The following is a 17,909-nucleotide window of genomic DNA, read 5'->3' as shown; positions in this document are numbered from 1 at the left end:
TTTTTTTTTTTTTTTTTTTTTTTTTTTTTTTGCAATTTTATATAGTTTAGGTATTATGATTAGAATCATTCAAATTTGACTTAATCTATATAATTATTTTAGTTTAATATTGTAATATTAGCTTAGTGAATATATTTATTATCACATGCCTAAATCAGTAAATTTTGGTCGTTCAATTATTTTAAACATATATTTTAAATTTAGATGGTTGAAAAGTTAAATGCCCTCCAGAATATTCATACCTATGTAGTTATAGTATATTATAAAAAAATTTAACTAAAAAAAGACTAATAAATACCATTAATTTTTTTAAAAAAAAATTAAATTTTTTTTTTATAGAAAATATCACATTTAAAAAATACCCATAAATTTTTAAAAGTAAGATTAAACCGTTAAATTTTTTAAAATTATTATTTTACTAATGTTTCTGTTTAAATAGTAACCTAATAAAAGTTTTAAAGTTTCAAGGGTCCTAACACTTTTTAAAGTATTCACGATCTCCGAACACTTTGTGTTTGTTTTTCTCACTTAATAATCTCTATTTATAGATTATTGTTCGAACATAATCGCATAGTAAAAATCCATAAATATCAATTAAAATAAAAATCTAAAATGAAAAAAAAAAAATTAAAAAGTAACTATAAATATTGAACGTATCGCTGACATTTCTGAATCAGCCCTTTGACTTTCTAGTCGTCTTCTTCTTCTTCCTTCAATTCCCTTTCTCTCTGTTTTCCCCAACAACGCCTTCTCAATCTCCTCGAAAACCCTGCCCCACCCAGATTCCTCCGCCGCCGCTGATATGTCCAATGGCGGCGGCGAACTGCCTTCTGAGGAACGGTGCTCGGTGGAGGAGGTGGCTCTGGTGGTGCCAGAAACTGACGACCCGACTCTTCCTGTGATGACTTTTCGATCATGGGTTCTTGGTCTCGTTTCTTGTTGCCTTCTCATTTTCCTCAACACTTTCTTCACTTACCGTTCTCAGCCACTCGCCATCTCCGCCATTCTTATGCAGATCGCTGTTCTCCCAATTGGCCGCTTCATGGCCTCCACTCTCCCAAACAGGGACTTCCATTTCTTTCGATGGAAGTTTAGTCTCAATCCTAGCCCTTTCAATATGAAGGAGCATGTTATTATCACCATTTTTGCTAACTGTGGCATCTCCTATGGCGGCGGCGACGCCTATTCCATCGGCGCCATTACTGTCATGAAAGCTTATTATAAACAGGGCTTGAATTTCTTCTTAGCCCTTCTCATCGTCTTAACTACCCAGGTTTGCATCTTTATGAACGAAAAAGGGCCAATTCCAAAGTTTTGTCTTTTGAATATCGATTTAAGTCAAAAATAATGAACACCCATTTTCTAAAACATCCCGATTGATAAGATCTAGACCCTTTTCTTACATTCCCCTGTTTTGAATTTTTTTTTCTCTTTGGCTGTTCTTCAGGTTTTGGGATATGGATGGGCTGGAATGCTGAGAAGGTACCTGGTAGATCCTGTTGAAATGTGGTGGCCTGCAAATCTGGCACAGGTTTCTCTGTTCAGGTACGGTTTCTTAATCCCTTTTCCAGATTTGGAGCTGAGAGGCTTAGCAGCTTTTAACTCTGACATGCTCTGTTTTCTTTGCCTTGCTCTGTTTTCTTTGTCCTGTTTTAGAGCCCTTCATGAGACGGAGGACAGATCAAAAGGGATGACAAGGATGAAATTCTTCCTAATCTTGATGGGAGCAAGCTTTGTGTACTACGCTTTTCCAGGTTACTTGTTACAAATCTTATCATTCTTCTCGTGGGTTTGTTGGGTTTGGCCTCGCAGCATCACGGCTCAGCAAATTGGGTCGAGCCAAAGTGGACTTGGGCTCGGTGCTTTCAGCTTTGATTGGGCTGGGATTTCGGCCTACCATGGAAGCCCACTGGTGTCGCCATGGTCCTCAATTCTAAACGTGGGTGTTGGGTTTGTTATGTTCATTTATATCATCCTCCCTGTTTGCTACTGGAAGTTCAACACCTTCGATGCTCGCAAATTCCCCATTTTCTCTAATAAGCTCTTCACCAGAACAGGCCAGAAATATGATACTACCAAGGTTTTGACTCCCGATTTTGAGCTCAATGTTGCTGCTTATAATAACTACGGGAAGCTCTATCTTAGCCCCTTGTTTGCCCTCTCCATTGGATCTGGCTTTGCCAGGTTTACTGCTACTCTTACACATGTCGCATTGTTTCACGGCCGGTATGCAATCAACCCATGTTTGTTCACACATTAAGTCGATTAAGTTTAGAGACTAGAGATCGAATACATATATCACTATAGTTATAAACCAAGTTTAAGATTCTGCACTTTCAATGTTTTTAGGGACATATGGAAGCAGAGCAGGGCAGCAATGAAGAATGCAAGACTGGACATCCATGCCAAGCTGATGCAATACTACAAACAAGTGCCAGAATGGTGGTTCTTGATCCTATTATTTGGTAGCACTGTGATATCTCTTCTGATGTCGATTGTGTGGAAGGACGTCGTGCAGCTGCCGTGGTGGGGTATGCTATTCGCCTTCGCTATGGCTTGGATTGTCACCCTCCCAATCGGGGTCATTCAAGCCACAACCAACCAGGTAATCGAACGGGAATTAGTAGTAGTAGCACACACTCGACTTTGTTTACATTCTAAAACAAACGACTTATAAATCCATATGGAATGTTATGCAGCAACCTGGATATGATATCGTAGCACAGCTCATCATTGGTTATATTCTCCCTGGAAAACCAATAGCAAATCTTCTTTTCAAGATCTATGGAAGAATCAGTACCGTTCATGCTCTTTCTTTCTTATCTGATCTTAAACTTGGCCATTACATGAAAATCCCCCCAAGATGCATGTACACTGCCCAGGTGATCTTTTAGCAAACTTCAATGTTTCTTTTGAGAGTTTTATGATCTTGACTGATTCGTGTTTTCTCAGTTAGTCGGGACACTCGTTGCCGGGACCATTAACCTCGCCGTTGCTTGGTGGATGTTAGACAATATTGAGAACATCTGTGATACTGAGGCTCTCCAACCTGATAGCCCATGGACGTGTCCGAAATACCGAGTGACGTTTGATGCATCTGTTATCTGGGGACTAATAGGACCAAGGCGATTGTTTGGACCGGGCGGGTTGTATCGAAACTTGGTGTGGCTATTCCTGATCGGAGCTGTTCTTCCGGTTCCTATTTGGGCATTGAGTAAAGCTTTCCCTGAAAAGAAATGGATTGCACTGATAAACATACCAGTTATATCCTATGGCTTTGCAGGGATGCCACCAGCAACTCCTACAAACATAGCTAGCTGGCTCATCACTGGTACCATCTTCAACTACTTCGTCTTCCGATACCATAAGCGATGGTGGCAGAAGTACAACTACATCCTCTCGGCCGCGCTCGACGCAGGGACAGCGTTCATGGGCGTGCTGCTTTTCATTGTGTTGCAGAATGGGGGCCATAGCTTGAAGTGGTGGGGATCACAGCCCGATCACTGTCCTTTGGCTAAGTGTCCAACCGCTCCCGGGATCATCGTTAAAGGATGTCCAGTGTTTTAGCTAGATCGTCGAAGCCCGAGACGATGAAACTGATAGCCATTATGTTACCGAGAGTTAGGTTCAAGTTCTTGTTTACTTATGTTGTTTGTAAATGTTAGTTTGTAGTGATTTGGGTAGGGTTTATATATGGCATCATGTTAACTACAACTTGTGCTATATCATTTAGTGTATGGCAATGGAAAGAGCAAAGCATAAAATAAAATTCTAGTAAAGTTCCCTTCAAGAGACTCAAGCACCGACTAAGCTCGACTTAGGGTCATGATGCGAAAGTCATAAGTTCTCTTTCTTACCCGTGTATGGGACCTCATTTCTAAGGGTTCGTTCTTGCTACTCTAAGGTAGTTATCTTGGTTAGATGGTTCTAAGGTTTCAAGTTATCTTAATTAGATTAGATGTTCTGCTAGTCCCTTATATCATTATTATCATTTTCATAGACTAATATCTCATAGGTCTTCGAGGCACGACTCCGAGGTCAATTCCAACCCATAGTTCTCATCATAGCTTTATGGACAATGTTCTCAGATTTTCTAGTAGGGTTTTAGTTGGCATCTCCCTAATGAGCTTCATAATATTATAATCATAAAAGGAGGTTGCGACCCTCAATATTGCCAACACTCATATACCTATTTGGTCCTTACTCAATCATGATTAGGGAGTGGTTAGAGACCCCCTAACCACACCCACAAGATGCTCGTTGGGTTTATCTCACAAGGTTCATGCATTTTAGAGCTTAATCCTAGTTCTACCCGCTAATAAACATAATAAAATGTTATATAAAACTTCGACTATTGAGTCATGTTCATGACTAGGGTTTAGTTGGTAAATTCCTAATAGTCCCCGCACAACAACATCAACATGCATGCATGATCATATCATCATAAGGGACATAGTATAGTGATCTAAACATGGTTATCTAGTCATACTTTCACTTTTGTATAATTATGAATGCATTCTATCATTATCATAAAAATCGAGCATCATAACAGTTCAACTGTTTATTTTCAATCAAATTAACTTATTTCAGTTCTAAAATTTAATAACATATTTTCATACATACTATAAGCTCGTCTTAATCTAAAGTTCATATGGGGGTTGTTAGACGAACACGACTCGCCACAATGGTATGATATTGTCCACTTCGAGCATAAGGTCTCATGGGTTGGCTTTGGGCTTCCCAAAAGGTCTCACACCAATGGAGATAGTATTATTTGATTATATACTCATGATCATTCCCTAAATTAGCGTATGTGGGATTTTCATTATCCAACCGGAGTAACTTACAAATCCATGAAAAGACTCACACCATTACTCGTGGGTCTAGCAAATCCATTTCGGCAGCTGTTTCTTCACGATTCAGATACAAAATTTGGATAAACCAACAAAAAATGCTAGAACTAGATTACATTTTAAAATCAAAGATTTAGAAGTAAGATTTGAAACCTTGTTCTAAATTGAGTTGTTTCATGATCGAACTTGGCTTGATTGAATGGCTTGCAATCTATCATAAGAATTGCTTGAAACTTAGAAACGATGCTCAATTTCCAAACATGAAAGTCTCAACTTGAGAATTCAATTTTATTAATAAAAAATATGCTTTCTTGCATCCTAATTTGTGTGTATTTATAGTCTCTACACACAAGAACTCCACTTTTCAAATGTTCATTAAAATAAGTTAGTGGTCATGATTGTTAATTTACTCCTCCACTACCCTCGACATGTCGAGTAAAAAAGAAGTTAGGGTCATTTTGACAAGTAACTTCCAACCCTTTTACCCACCGCAAGAACTTATAGAATTAAAATAATAAATAAAGTTCTAAAAAAAACTTATCAATCAAGTGCTATATATATATATGTATATAGCGATCTCATCCTCCACTTCAAGCGTGCAAATATTCACTTATGAAGCTCTAAAGGGTCGTTCCTCAATTGGGTTAGCTTGTAACAAATGAACTGGAGGTTGAACCGAGCCTAGTGAAGAATGAATGCTTGTTGAATCTTTTTGGCCTTGGATCGCCTAATAGATTTAGTTGAAACAATTGGAACACCATGATCCTTATCACTTTGCTTTTCATTGCTCAAGTCTTTTTATAGGACTAGAGGCTCATAATCTATGACGTGCGTCTCTTGTAAGGGCTTGTCCTTTGATTTGCATGGGTGAAAATTATTTTTGTAGCTAATTGGATATGGCTTTTGTGTGGATCCTTTACAACTTTGTCTCTCCATCACTTTGAAGGTGAAAGGTTGTGCTAAATCTTCATTGAGTACCCAATGCCTTTTATAAACTTTTCTATAATTTCAACGTGAAATGGGTATCTTAGCCTGATACTATAAATACTGGCTCACCGTGTAACTTGATTATCTCCTCTAGGTACAATTGCGTCCACTTATCTATCAAATAGGTAATCTTTCTTAAAATAAAGTGTGCCGATTTTGTCAGCCTATCAATGATGACCGAGATTAACGCGAAGCATTTTCTTGCCTTTGGAAACCCCAAGATAAAGTCCATGACCACATCTTCCTACTTTCGTTGTGAAATGCTCAGATGTTACATTATTTTTTAGGGTTTATGTATTGGTGTTTTAACTTGTTGACTAAACGAACACTTATTCATGTATTGTAACGACCCAGATCCACCGCTAGCAGATATTGTCCTCTTTGGGTTTTCCCTTTCGGGCTTCCCCTCATTATGTATTGGTGTTTTAACTTGTTGACTAAACGAACACTTATTCATGTATTGTAACGACCCAGATCCACCGCTAGCAGATATTGTCCTCTTTGGGTTTTCCCTTTCGGGCTTCCCCTCATTATGTATTGGTGTTTTAACTTGTTGACTAAACGAACACTTATTCATGTATTGTAACGACCCAGATCCACCGCTAGCAGATATTGTCCTCTTTGGGCTTTCCCTTTCGGGCTTCCCCTCAAGGCTTTAAAACGCGTCTGCTAGGGGAAGGTTTCCACACTCTTATAAATGGTGGTTTGTTCTCCTCCCCAATCAATGTGGTACATCACAATTCACCCCCCTTCGGGACCCAACGTCCTTGCTGGCACTCTTTCCTTCCTCCAATCGATGTGAGACCACCCCCAAATCCACCCCCCTTTGGGGCCCAGTGTCCTTATTGGCACACTGCCTCGTGTCTACCCCCCTTCGGGAAACAGCGAGAAGGTTGGCACATCGTCCGGTGTCTGGCTCTGATACCATTTGTAACGACCNATTATGTATTGGTGTTTTAACTTGTTGACTAAACGAACACTTATTCATGTATTGTAACGACCCAGATCCACCGCTAGCAGATATTGTCCTCTTTGGGCTTTCCCTTTCGGGCTTCCCCTCAAGGCTTTAAAATGCGTCTGCTAGGGGAAGGTTTTCACACCCTTATAAATGGTGGTTTGTTCTCCTCCCAACCAGTGTGGGACATCACATGTATTCTGCTACGCCCCTCATCATACCATACGACCAGTAGTAGGTCTTTAGATCCTGATACATCTTGGTACTTCTTGGATGCATCGTGTACAACAAGTTGTGAGGCTCTGATAACAACACCCCTATTATCATCGTCTGGAATACATAACCTTACGTTCTAGAGAAGACTGTCATATGAGATCAATGAAAACTCTCATGTGTGAGCGAATCATAAACTTCGCCCAAGATTCTCTTCCTATGTTGCTATGATTTGTTGCCTCAGAATCGGTTGTATGGTCCAATGGGCCAACCTTGTTGCTACTCCTCTGACCATCACTTCTATCTCGACCCTCTCCTTGTTAGCCTATATCTCAACCTATTTCGTGTCAGTGTCGACGTGGGCCATTTCCTGCTTAGGCATTCGACGGCTACATTTGTTGTGCCTAGGTGGTAGACAATGTCCATATCGTAGTCCTTGTTGCTACTCCTCTGACCATCACTTCTATCTCGACCCTCTCCTTGTTAGCCTATATCTCAACCTATTTCGTGTCAGTGTCGACGTGGGCCATTTCCTGCTTAGGCATTCGACGGCTACATTTGTTGTGCCTAGGTGGTAGACAATGTCCATATCGTAGTCCTTGGCTAACTTCAACCACCTCATGTACCTCATGTTCACTTGAGGATCTTGTGATGTATGTAGATCTATATCTTCTCTCCATGCAAGTAATGCCTCTAGATCTTCAGGCCAAAGACCACTACACCAACTCCAAGTCATAAGTTGGTAGTTATTCTCGTATTCTTTCAACTATTGGGAGGCATAGACAATCACCATCTCATTCTACATTGGTACACATTCTAGTCCCTTCCCCGATGCACCAATATGTATAATGAAGTTCCCAGTCCCATTCGGTATTATAAGCATTGGCGTCGTTACCAGTCTTCATGCTCAATCTCATATAAAACGACTATCCCTTCTATGTCAACTGGGACAGGGCGATTATAATCCTAGAGAAATCCTATATGAACCCACAGTAGTAGCCTACTAGTCTCAGAAAGCTACGTACCTCGACCACTATAGTCGGACGAGACTATTCCATTACTGCATTAACCTTAGTCAGGTCCACTACTGTTCCTTCTTTCGACACCATGGGGCTCAAGGAAATTACCTTTTGAAGCCAGAACTCGCATGTAACGGCCCAAGGTCACCAACAGTAGATATTGTCCTCCTTGGGCTTTCTCTTTCGAGTTTCCCCTCAAGGTTTTTAAAACATGTCTTCTAAGAAGAGGTTTTCATACCCTTATAAAGAATGTTCCTTTCTCCTCCCCAACCGATGTGGGATCGCACACGGCATTTTGAAAACTTTCTTACTATTCAGTCATCTCTTGGAGTCAAAAACTTGATACCACATGGCCAGCGATAGTTGAATTTTCTTAATTCTCTCGTATATATTAATATTTATTTAATCCAAATTCCTTTTATTCTACCTTCAAAATTTTGGTTGTTAAAATTGTATGCTTCAAGCCAAGCAAACTGATCTCGCCCTGAACCCTAGTGGTGGGTACACCTTATTCGTATATATATTAAATTTTATTTCTTTTTAGTGTTTCTTAGTTATCACATCTTCGGGATCACTTTCATTGGAACGTGGTCTCGATATATTTATGTTCGACTCCCTTGTTTTACAAGTTGAAAGTGGCAAAGTATCTAATTCCCGGACGGGTGGCAGTTCAAGGCAAAAACTATTTTGTAGAACGGGGTGCCCACCAAAAAGCCCCCACAAATTCTCAAGTATGTGCCTACAAAGTAGTTCAACTTCTGAGCTCTAAAGACACACAAAGGTCTTGTAATGTTGAAAATGCTCATAATCCCACAAGAACTCTCTCATCATGTAAGCTCACAAAGATTAGTCCAATTATCCAAGTATCTAAGAGGACCTAGGACTACCACAGCTATTGCTTCCTAACTTAATGATTAGAACATTGAAAAAATTCTCAAAATCGTCATAATGTGAACTTAAAAGTCTCTTGCTCGATTGTACAAGTAAATGAAATTCATAATAAAAGCTCACGATGGTTAAATTTCATCCATCATTTAGCGTAAGAACTCAACAAAATCTAGAGCATAACTGAAACGTACATTAAACATGATTGAACGGTAATTGGAATATAATAGTTCTAAAAAATCACTTAGAATCATTCAACTTTAAAGATCATACACAGAAGACATTGTAACATTGAGTGAATTTGGATATATAGTTGACATATATATGTCTCATTCAAGCCAAACTTGGTGTGTTGGTACATGGCTATGCCTGTGTATATCCAAAAGAATACGAACATCAAATCTTGGGTAGAGGTGTATATACAACCCGACAACTCGGATCAACCCAACTCGAATTATAGGAATTGGGTTGGATTATTTTTCCTAAACCCGAAATGATTGGGTTCGGTTTCGAGTTCATTGAATAAAAACCTTAGATTGACCCGAACTAAACGTAATACATAAAATACATTTTAATACTGGGCCTCCTCCCATCTTTATTTCTGCTTTAACTCTTTTATACACACAAAACTAAACTCAATATTTTGAGGGCTAATTTTGGAATTTCTAGCTTGGCAAGGGTGTATGCACTCTTCTTAGAGATATGCTTGTCTTGTGTCTATGGGTCTTTTAAACGTTTGAAAATAGACCCATTTTAAAACATAATGTTCCCGATCCCTAGCAAATAATTACGATGTAACAAGGTAAAATTATTTTTATGCCCCTAGTTCATTAAATGGAAAAGAAAAAAACACCTTTAATTTTTACCAAACTTTTACCAACTTTGTCTACCAAATTAATGGTTTAAACCAGAGTTTGATATTTCGACGTTTTTTTTATTTATTTATCATATTTTAGAAAACAGTCACATTTATGTTAATCATAAGTGAGGGTAATGAAAAAGAATGGTTTGAGAATAAAACACTCATTCAATTATTGGTTTAGTTGACAATTAAACATGTCCGTAATGAGATTTGTTAACAAAAATAAATGTCCCCGAAATCAAGAAATCAACTAAATATATAAAGCAAGATCCATGGAGGAGGGTATGAAAGGGAAGATTTTGACATGTAAAGGGTCCAAAATTCTTGGTCCATTTTTGGGGTTTGTTTTATGTAATATCTTAGTTTTATGTTTTCAAATTTTAAAAATGTTGTGATTTGAGTTAATATCATCCGAATAGGTTCTCATGTATCCTCGCTTACATTTTAGAAAACGCTGGTGAGTAAAAGTAAATTGCATTGAAAACATGTAGGCAATAGCGATTACAATACTTGGTCGGGACCATTTAGATCTGGCAAGAGTAGACATGATTTTGCTGGACATGTAATAAGAAAGTAATACAACATAAAAGCAAGTAGAAAGAGTTTGACATGTCACGAGCATGCAGCCATAGACAATATGTCTTGGACAAGCATGACTATAACATCCTCCTCCACATAATTGGCTAACGTCCATGTCAACCGACTAAGTTTAAAATTTGCAATGTGATGCATGGTGGAGCACAGATCCTAGATCCATTCCCAGCTTGTTTCCTTCGTACTGAGATTCTTTTATTTGACAACGAATTCTCGAACGCTTCGAACATGCCTTCCAAATTTCGTAATACCAAAAGAGCATACTGAGGGTCGTGTGGATCTGTAAATAACAAGAATTTGGCAATCTATTGAAAATTCTATTCTGAACTTCTCTCCTCAACGAATTTTTAACCGTTGTGAAATTGATTATGTAATTAAATATTTCTAGCATAGTTTAAAATTAATTTTGGGATAGTTAAATGATATTGGATTCAAGTTGGGTTCTTAGCTCAATTTTATAAGTGGATAGAATGTGAAATTAGACTATGTGAAATTGAATCGAGAACATTTGATTAAAGCAAGCTTAAGAGCACCAAATTGAGCTTGAACGGTAAGTGGGCTCACTGTTGGAATCTCGATGGCTAATTGGATGCACTATTGTGTTGTATGACTAACAAGTATTTTTTTATTGTTTATTAGATATTTATGCAGGACTTCATGCATGACTATACGAGAGCGTGTAAGCGTATATTTAGGATTAGGGTTTAAGAAAATGGGATAATCGCCTAGTGGGTCCATGTGCATGTGCATGTACATATACGGAGCATTGGATGTCGATATACGGAATGTGTAAGCCTATATGTGCATGTGGATGTCCAATTCAGAGCCATTAAATATTTAATTTAAATTCTATATTTTAGACATGAGATAGTTACAAATATTTTGTTCAAAAGACAACCAAAATTTGGGACGTTGAGACGCTATACTAATGATGTAATGAAATCAAATGAATGATTTAACTTTCGAAATAGTAAACACATTAATATAGGCATAAAGAAGAAATTAATGTGTGTCCCCCACCCTACCCCACGGAGCATTGGGTCTAATCAACTCCGAGTAAGAAATAAAGTGAATGACTTAAGGATTAAGATTTTTTCAAATTCCAACACAATTTGTATACTCGGACTTGGGGTCAACCTTCAAGTTGGTTCATAATTAATCTTATTGAATTTGCAAAAATTTAAGCCCATGTTCATCAAACACCTCCTCTTAATCGAGACTCGACTCGACTCTTTTTCTTTTGGAGTCTTAGTCATTTTTTACTATGTCTTCGAGATTCACAATACTTTTGTTCGACATTTGAGAATTCTATTGACATGGCTGTGATACCATGTTAGTTGAACACAACTCTCCACAATGGTATGGTATTGTCCACTTTGAGTATAAGCTCTCATGACTTTACTTCGGGCTTCCTCACGAGGCCTCATTCGATTGGAGATAGTATTTTTTTTTATTATACATTCATAATCATTCCTTAAGTTTGTCAATGTGGAACTTTCCTCCAACAACGTATATTTATATTAAAAAATAAAATATTCTTATTGGAGAATTTAGATTAAGTTTTTATTAACTAATCATAAATGTTCGTCCAAAGAGGCATTTAGGTATTGTTTAATCAAGTAGTAGGAATTAAATGTTAACCAACCGAAAATAACATATTCCATTACTTCTTATTCACCCTCATTGTGACACATGCATGTGTCACAAGGGTAGCTCGCTTGGGCCAAAAAGGTCAGAGGTGGTGGAGAGATGATATCATGTCTCCCACTATAGTATATTTTGAGGCATTTTCAATCATTCTCGAGTAGATGTCATATTGGGGAGTGGACATACGATCCCTACATACTTTGTCAAGTATCCGATTGACAACAAATTTAGTGAGCTTTCATGTTTTATATAGACGGACTTAATTCTTAAACTGCATGTCGAAACTCATATCGAAACCTCGACTTGTGAAAGTTCAAATTCTTATTTTGATATTTTAGGAATATACTAATGGTAAATAAATAATGGAAAAATTGAATGAGGAATGGAAATATAGTAATGAGAAAAGGAGGGGTAGAATGGGTATTGTTGAGAATAAATAATGAGAAGTGAGAATTGTGTATATAAACAAAATTGAGAGGCCGCCATAGACACACCCAAAATACAGTTTCCATCCACGACAGAGAGAGACACACACAGAGGTCGCCGGCAGGAATGGTTTGCTTCTGTTTTCTGATCCACCAAAGGAGGACGGTACGGCGGACGAAGCCGGTGGCTGGAACGTGCTCCCGCTGCGGACGGGGAGCTCGGGTGGCGGAAATGGAAACCTCCACCACATTTTGCCGGATTCCCATCCACTCCACCTTCTGGAAGGCCATCATTTGTTCCACTTGTGGCGCTCTTCTTAAATCTTACAGATAAATCTCACTTTCCCTCTTCCTTTTTTTTCCCAATATTTTCTTGGATTTTTTTTTTTTTTTTTTTTTTGAATTTTCATACTTTGATCTCATTTGTATACATAATAGGAATATTTAATACTGTAATAACATATATTTCTTGACCAGTTAAATTATATTTTGATCAAAGACGTTATAATCCACAATTAGACATGAACGATTAAGAAAAGGAGATGAATGAAGAATGATTATTTTCGGATTTAAAATATCAAAATTTTAAATAATTTTAAATATTCTCTGCTCGTAACTTGTATGATGTCATAATAGACCTTTTTAGCCCTAGAAAAATACGCGTGGACCAATAAAATATTCCCATTAACTGGCCATAAACCTTCGGAAAGACATAGCACTTTATTATATACATAACACCCAATTAATGCACCCATTTTTCCTTTAAACTTCATTTTCATTTATTTACTTTTAGGTGGGGATAATATTAATTATCATAATTCAATCTTAAATGTTTTTTTTTTTTTTTAACACCTTCTTAAGGAACATAAATTAAATTAGAATCTTCAATGTTGTTTTCTTTAGGTTTTCCTCCGAACTTTCATTTAAGATGTTAGAAAACGTCGGTTAGGGAGAGATTTCCATATCATTATTAGGAATGTTTCGTTTCTCTCTTCAATCGAAGTGAGATCTCACAGTAAAATACAAAATAAAATATCAATTAATATCTTAAAGGTTTATAGTTGGAACTTTGCTCGCAATTATTGAATTTTGTATAAGTAGATACAATGATAATAAATATCGTGTTGGTCTACGTTTTTGTACACCTTGTTAAGGAACTTAGAACATTTAAGTAGAGACTTTATTAAGAATGGTGAGTCACAAGAATGGTCAATTGACCATTTTTTTCCCCTTAAGGTAGATGTATAGATGTTGCATTATTTTGTGTACATAACTATGCAATTATGGTAAATATTAAATGCATAACAAAAGGTTCAATAAATATAGTACGTGAAAGAAAAGTGGGCACGCTTTTTTCCAGGTGTCTGTCACGTGAAACTTTTGTTAAATTTTGGTAAATGTTTTTAAAAATTATTCACCTAAATTAATAGGTTAGGTTTTACCTAACACAAAACTAGAATTTAATAATTTGTAAAAAAATCAATAATTTATTACATATTTTAAAGTTGGTAAATTTATTGGTCAAGAAATGAAAAGATTAATAAATTATTAATTTTGGTTTGGACCGTCTTCAAAGAGCGAAGGCTATCCCTATAAACAAATACCTGTTCTTTAAATATGGTTTGTTTTCACTCCTTGGAAAACTTCCAAGTGGTAACTCAACATAAGATTACTTCAAATAAAGCATGCATAACTTTAGAATTCTTTTGATTGTTTTCCAAGTGGTAACTCAACATAAGATTACTTCAAATAAAGCATGCATAACTTTAGAATTCTTTTGATTGAACAACAAAAATATGAAGGTGTACGTGGTTGGTATAGGTAGTGACTTCCAATTTTTTAAATATAGTCATTCTCCTTAGAATCGCTCTCATTTAGACGTGATCTCACTTCATTTATGTACCTCTCTTTTACTCAGGTGTCACACGCCCACAATGATAGGAGCTAGTGGACATGTGAAACTCAAGTAGAAAAGATAATCTAGGAGAATGACAGTGTTCGAATCTGGATTTTGAATCATGGACATGAGTTGTTATAAATGGTATTAGAGCGGTACCTCTCCTAGTAACATATGGTTCGAGGAAGAATCAATGCAGAAATTGATGGGCACATGACACCCGAGTAAAGAAGGGGTATATGAATGAACCAAGATCACATTTGAATGACAGCGATGTTGAGAATAGGATGGCTAAAAAAAACTTAAAGACGTGTGTACATACATACATACATACATACATATATATATATATATATATATATTTGGCTAAACCCTAAGAACTTCATGGTTAAACATACTTTGTCTATAGCAATTTTAGGTTGGTGTCTTTCTGAGAATTTTCTTAGTATGCATGTGAGAGGGATAAAGTGTGCTAAAATGGCTCGTGTTAGCCTGTAGGGATAGTCTTAACGCATAAAAAAAGCGAGGAGTAAGTAACGTGGCTACGTTGCAAGGGAATATCGAGATCATAAGGTGCCGAAACTGAATTCATTAATTACAATTTTTTTTCTCTTTTCCTTGTGTTTTCTCTTATATGGGGGCTCATGAATGTAGAAGGAAAAAGTAGTAGAAATCATTGTGATTTGAAAAAACCAAATTACTTTTGTTATATTCACTTCTCAACCAAATTACTTTGACAAAAGCATTGCAGTTCGGATGTCATCTTCTACACCTATTATTATAAAGAGGTTGTGTAAGGTACAAAAAGATGATACTTATGGTTTGTGCCTTCGCCGAACCACATGGTGCCCTTTTCGTCTACGTTGTGACCCATGTGGGTCATCCCATTTTGGGCCACACCTTCATCTAATCCTATTCATTTCAGGGTTAGGTAGCTTTCACTCCTAAATATGAACGGTTAACATTTTCCATGTTCTGGAGCTACGTCATATATACTAGTTTTATAGTTATCCAGACCTATGATAATTAATTAGGTTCACGATTAAGGACTAGTTAGACGAATTTCTAATCATTCTTGTAGAACTGATGATAATCAAATTTCCCTTATAAAGAATGTTTCGTCCTACTCTCCAACCGATGTGGGATCTCACAATCCTAATGCACATGACGTACGTAAATATGGATGAGATCTTCATAACTTGAAATCAAAGCATAAGCTTATGATGCTAGTCATACATCCATTTATTCATGACATAACGAGCCTATGAAGCATGCATACGTAATGAAACGCCCCTAATTTTCTCTAACCTAATTAGTGATGTTACTTTATACTTGCATAATCAACCGAACAAGAGTTCATGTAAGACAGTCTCAATAACAACAATGCGTTCATTATTATAAGCAATTCATACCTGGGGAAGTCAATAACGACAACCTAACCTAGAAATAATCAACAGAGAACTAAAGGAAACAATTGCAATAACTATGAACCCAAAAAAATCCAACAAGGCACCTAAGACACTACAAACTCTCCTCAGGATTTCCATGGCCTTCGCAGCATCCACCGTCAGCCGTACATGGGAGCCTTGCCCTTACCTGAAAATATGGGTAGCACGTGGCTTGAGTATTATATAAAATACCCAGTAAGTAGCCCCACTGTTGGGGTTAAGCACATAATCATACATCTGGATACAAGTAGTCGCACACAATACACATACATGTTGCAAACAATACACATACATGACGCACACAACACACATACATGTCGCACAGAATACCCATACATGTCGCACATAACAGCCATAACTATAGCACATAATAACCATACATAACGCACATAATAACCATACATGTCGTACATAATGACCATACATGTCGCACATAATAACCATACATGTCGCACATAATAACCATACATGTCCCACATAATAACCATACATGCCGCAGGGTGTTAGAAGCACGAAGCTGAGAGAGGGGTCTGTCTTCCATTCCTTCCCATGGCCTTAGGCCCTTGCTTTATCCGGGCGGGGGTGGATGCATGGTAATTTTCCAAACATGGCCCACGTGTGTGTCTGTGGGCCCACCAAGCGAGCTAGCAAGCGAACTCCCTGGGCCTGGCTTGGTCGGGTATGTATGACATACAATACCGGACGCCACAGACAAAGAAGGGCCTGCATGATATCATGGCGAACACAATATCGAATATACGCATCTATACCATCAGTAGCATAACAGGGGAGTCCCCAGGTACATAACCATAGCGTGCATGAGGTTCTTAAGGTTTACCTCCATGACATTATACATTCAACGTTCTATCCCCTCGCCGCATTACATAGCATAACCGGGTCCACATTGAGCAAGCATATCATAGCATAACCAGGTCCACATTGAGCAAGTATATCATAGCATACTAGTCATCTCATTCATGGCATGCGGGGTTCTCATTACAATCATGACATGTCAATCAAGCTCATCATACATACAGGGCAACACACCATGTCACAACATCATATTCATAAACATGGCATACATAGCAATTCACTACAAGAATCACATACATAAACATAGCATGCATAGTATTTCACTGCAAGAAACATCCAACCTAGCATACAGCAACAACATATGGTGCATGCAAGGGCCACATAGCACGCACCAACATACATACATAACTAACGCCAACAGTAAGGTCACTTACCTCCTTGGCCTTGGCCGAAGTCACCCACAATACTAACTCCGGCGCCTAACTACCTCCTATAAGATAACATGATACATTTAGAGCCCTTTCACAACTAGCTCTTATGCCTAGCTACCAAGGTACATTTGTATCACAAGCTATTTTATCACAATGGAGTTATACTGACCTCAGATGGCTGAAACAAGGGTGAGAATGGCTCCAGAAGGGTCAAAAACCTAAAAATCGGTATACTGTTCGGATGTTGAGCCACGCCGCCAAGCCGCACTGTCGAGCCGACCTAGCCGAGCCACCGGTGGATCCGAAACCGACGGGCTGCGAAGAACCCTAATGGCGCAGGGTTTCTGGGCGTGCCTCTAGTTTGGGCCGAAAAGGAACGAGGCCCAATGGTGGTGTCCGAGTGCGACCTGCGAGGCGTGGGCTGCACGCCAGTCGAGACGGACCGCAGAATGCCGAGGGTTGACCTGTGCCCGAACACCTCAATAGCCCTAATTGCGAGCTTGGCTACTGTCACCTATTGAAGCATCGTCGTTCGTCCATCTCTGGTGGCGCGTCTGTTCCTCCTTGCCCGACGTACACTGGCACCTAATCCTACCTAAAGCTCACGGCGTTATTGATTTCCCAACCCAATCTGAAGTCTCACAACGTTTTCGATCCCTCACCTAAACCCTTCGGCTCCTCCCTCATAGGTATGACAGTGACTCAAAAAGGAAAAGACGGCTACTAAGGTACCTAGGGTTTAATACACATTAATACGCCCTGGCTGGAAGGCATGAGTCACCAGAAATCCCACGATTTCCAGCGAGATTTAAGGCGTTTCGCCTTTTTTTTTTTTTTTTTTTTTTTTTTTTTTTTTTTTTTTTTTTTTTTTTTTTTTTTT

General features: G+C 38.1%; 2 protein-coding genes across 2 annotated transcripts; both read left to right on the top strand.

The window, feature by feature from the left end:
* Window positions 1-731: 731 nt before the first annotated feature.
* Window positions 732-3,632, top strand: LOC111435864 (oligopeptide transporter 3-like). Its single transcript, XM_023073431.1, has 6 exons — window positions 732-1,273; window positions 1,448-1,545; window positions 1,657-2,226; window positions 2,350-2,605; window positions 2,700-2,882; window positions 2,953-3,632. Exons 1-6 carry the CDS (start codon window positions 803-805, stop codon window positions 3,565-3,567), a joined length of 2,193 nt encoding a protein of 730 aa, XP_022929199.1. The 5' UTR covers window positions 732-802; the 3' UTR covers window positions 3,568-3,632.
* An 8,879-nt stretch (window positions 3,633-12,511) lies between these two features.
* Window positions 12,512-12,900, top strand: LOC111436039. The gene is made up of 2 exons (XM_023073717.1): window positions 12,512-12,830; window positions 12,880-12,900. The coding sequence occupies exon 1, from the start codon at window positions 12,568-12,570 to the stop codon at window positions 12,772-12,774; it is 207 nt and encodes a 68-aa protein (XP_022929485.1). The 5' UTR covers window positions 12,512-12,567; the 3' UTR covers window positions 12,775-12,830; window positions 12,880-12,900.
* Window positions 12,901-17,909: the final 5,009 nt, after the last annotated feature.

This window comes from Cucurbita moschata, unplaced genomic scaffold, assembly GCF_002738365.1.
Source record: "Cucurbita moschata cultivar Rifu unplaced genomic scaffold, Cmos_1.0 Cmo_Scf00051, whole genome shotgun sequence".
Lineage (NCBI taxonomy): Eukaryota > Viridiplantae > Streptophyta > Magnoliopsida > Cucurbitales > Cucurbitaceae > Cucurbita > Cucurbita moschata.
This window is presented reverse-complemented; position numbering and strand designations above follow the sequence as displayed.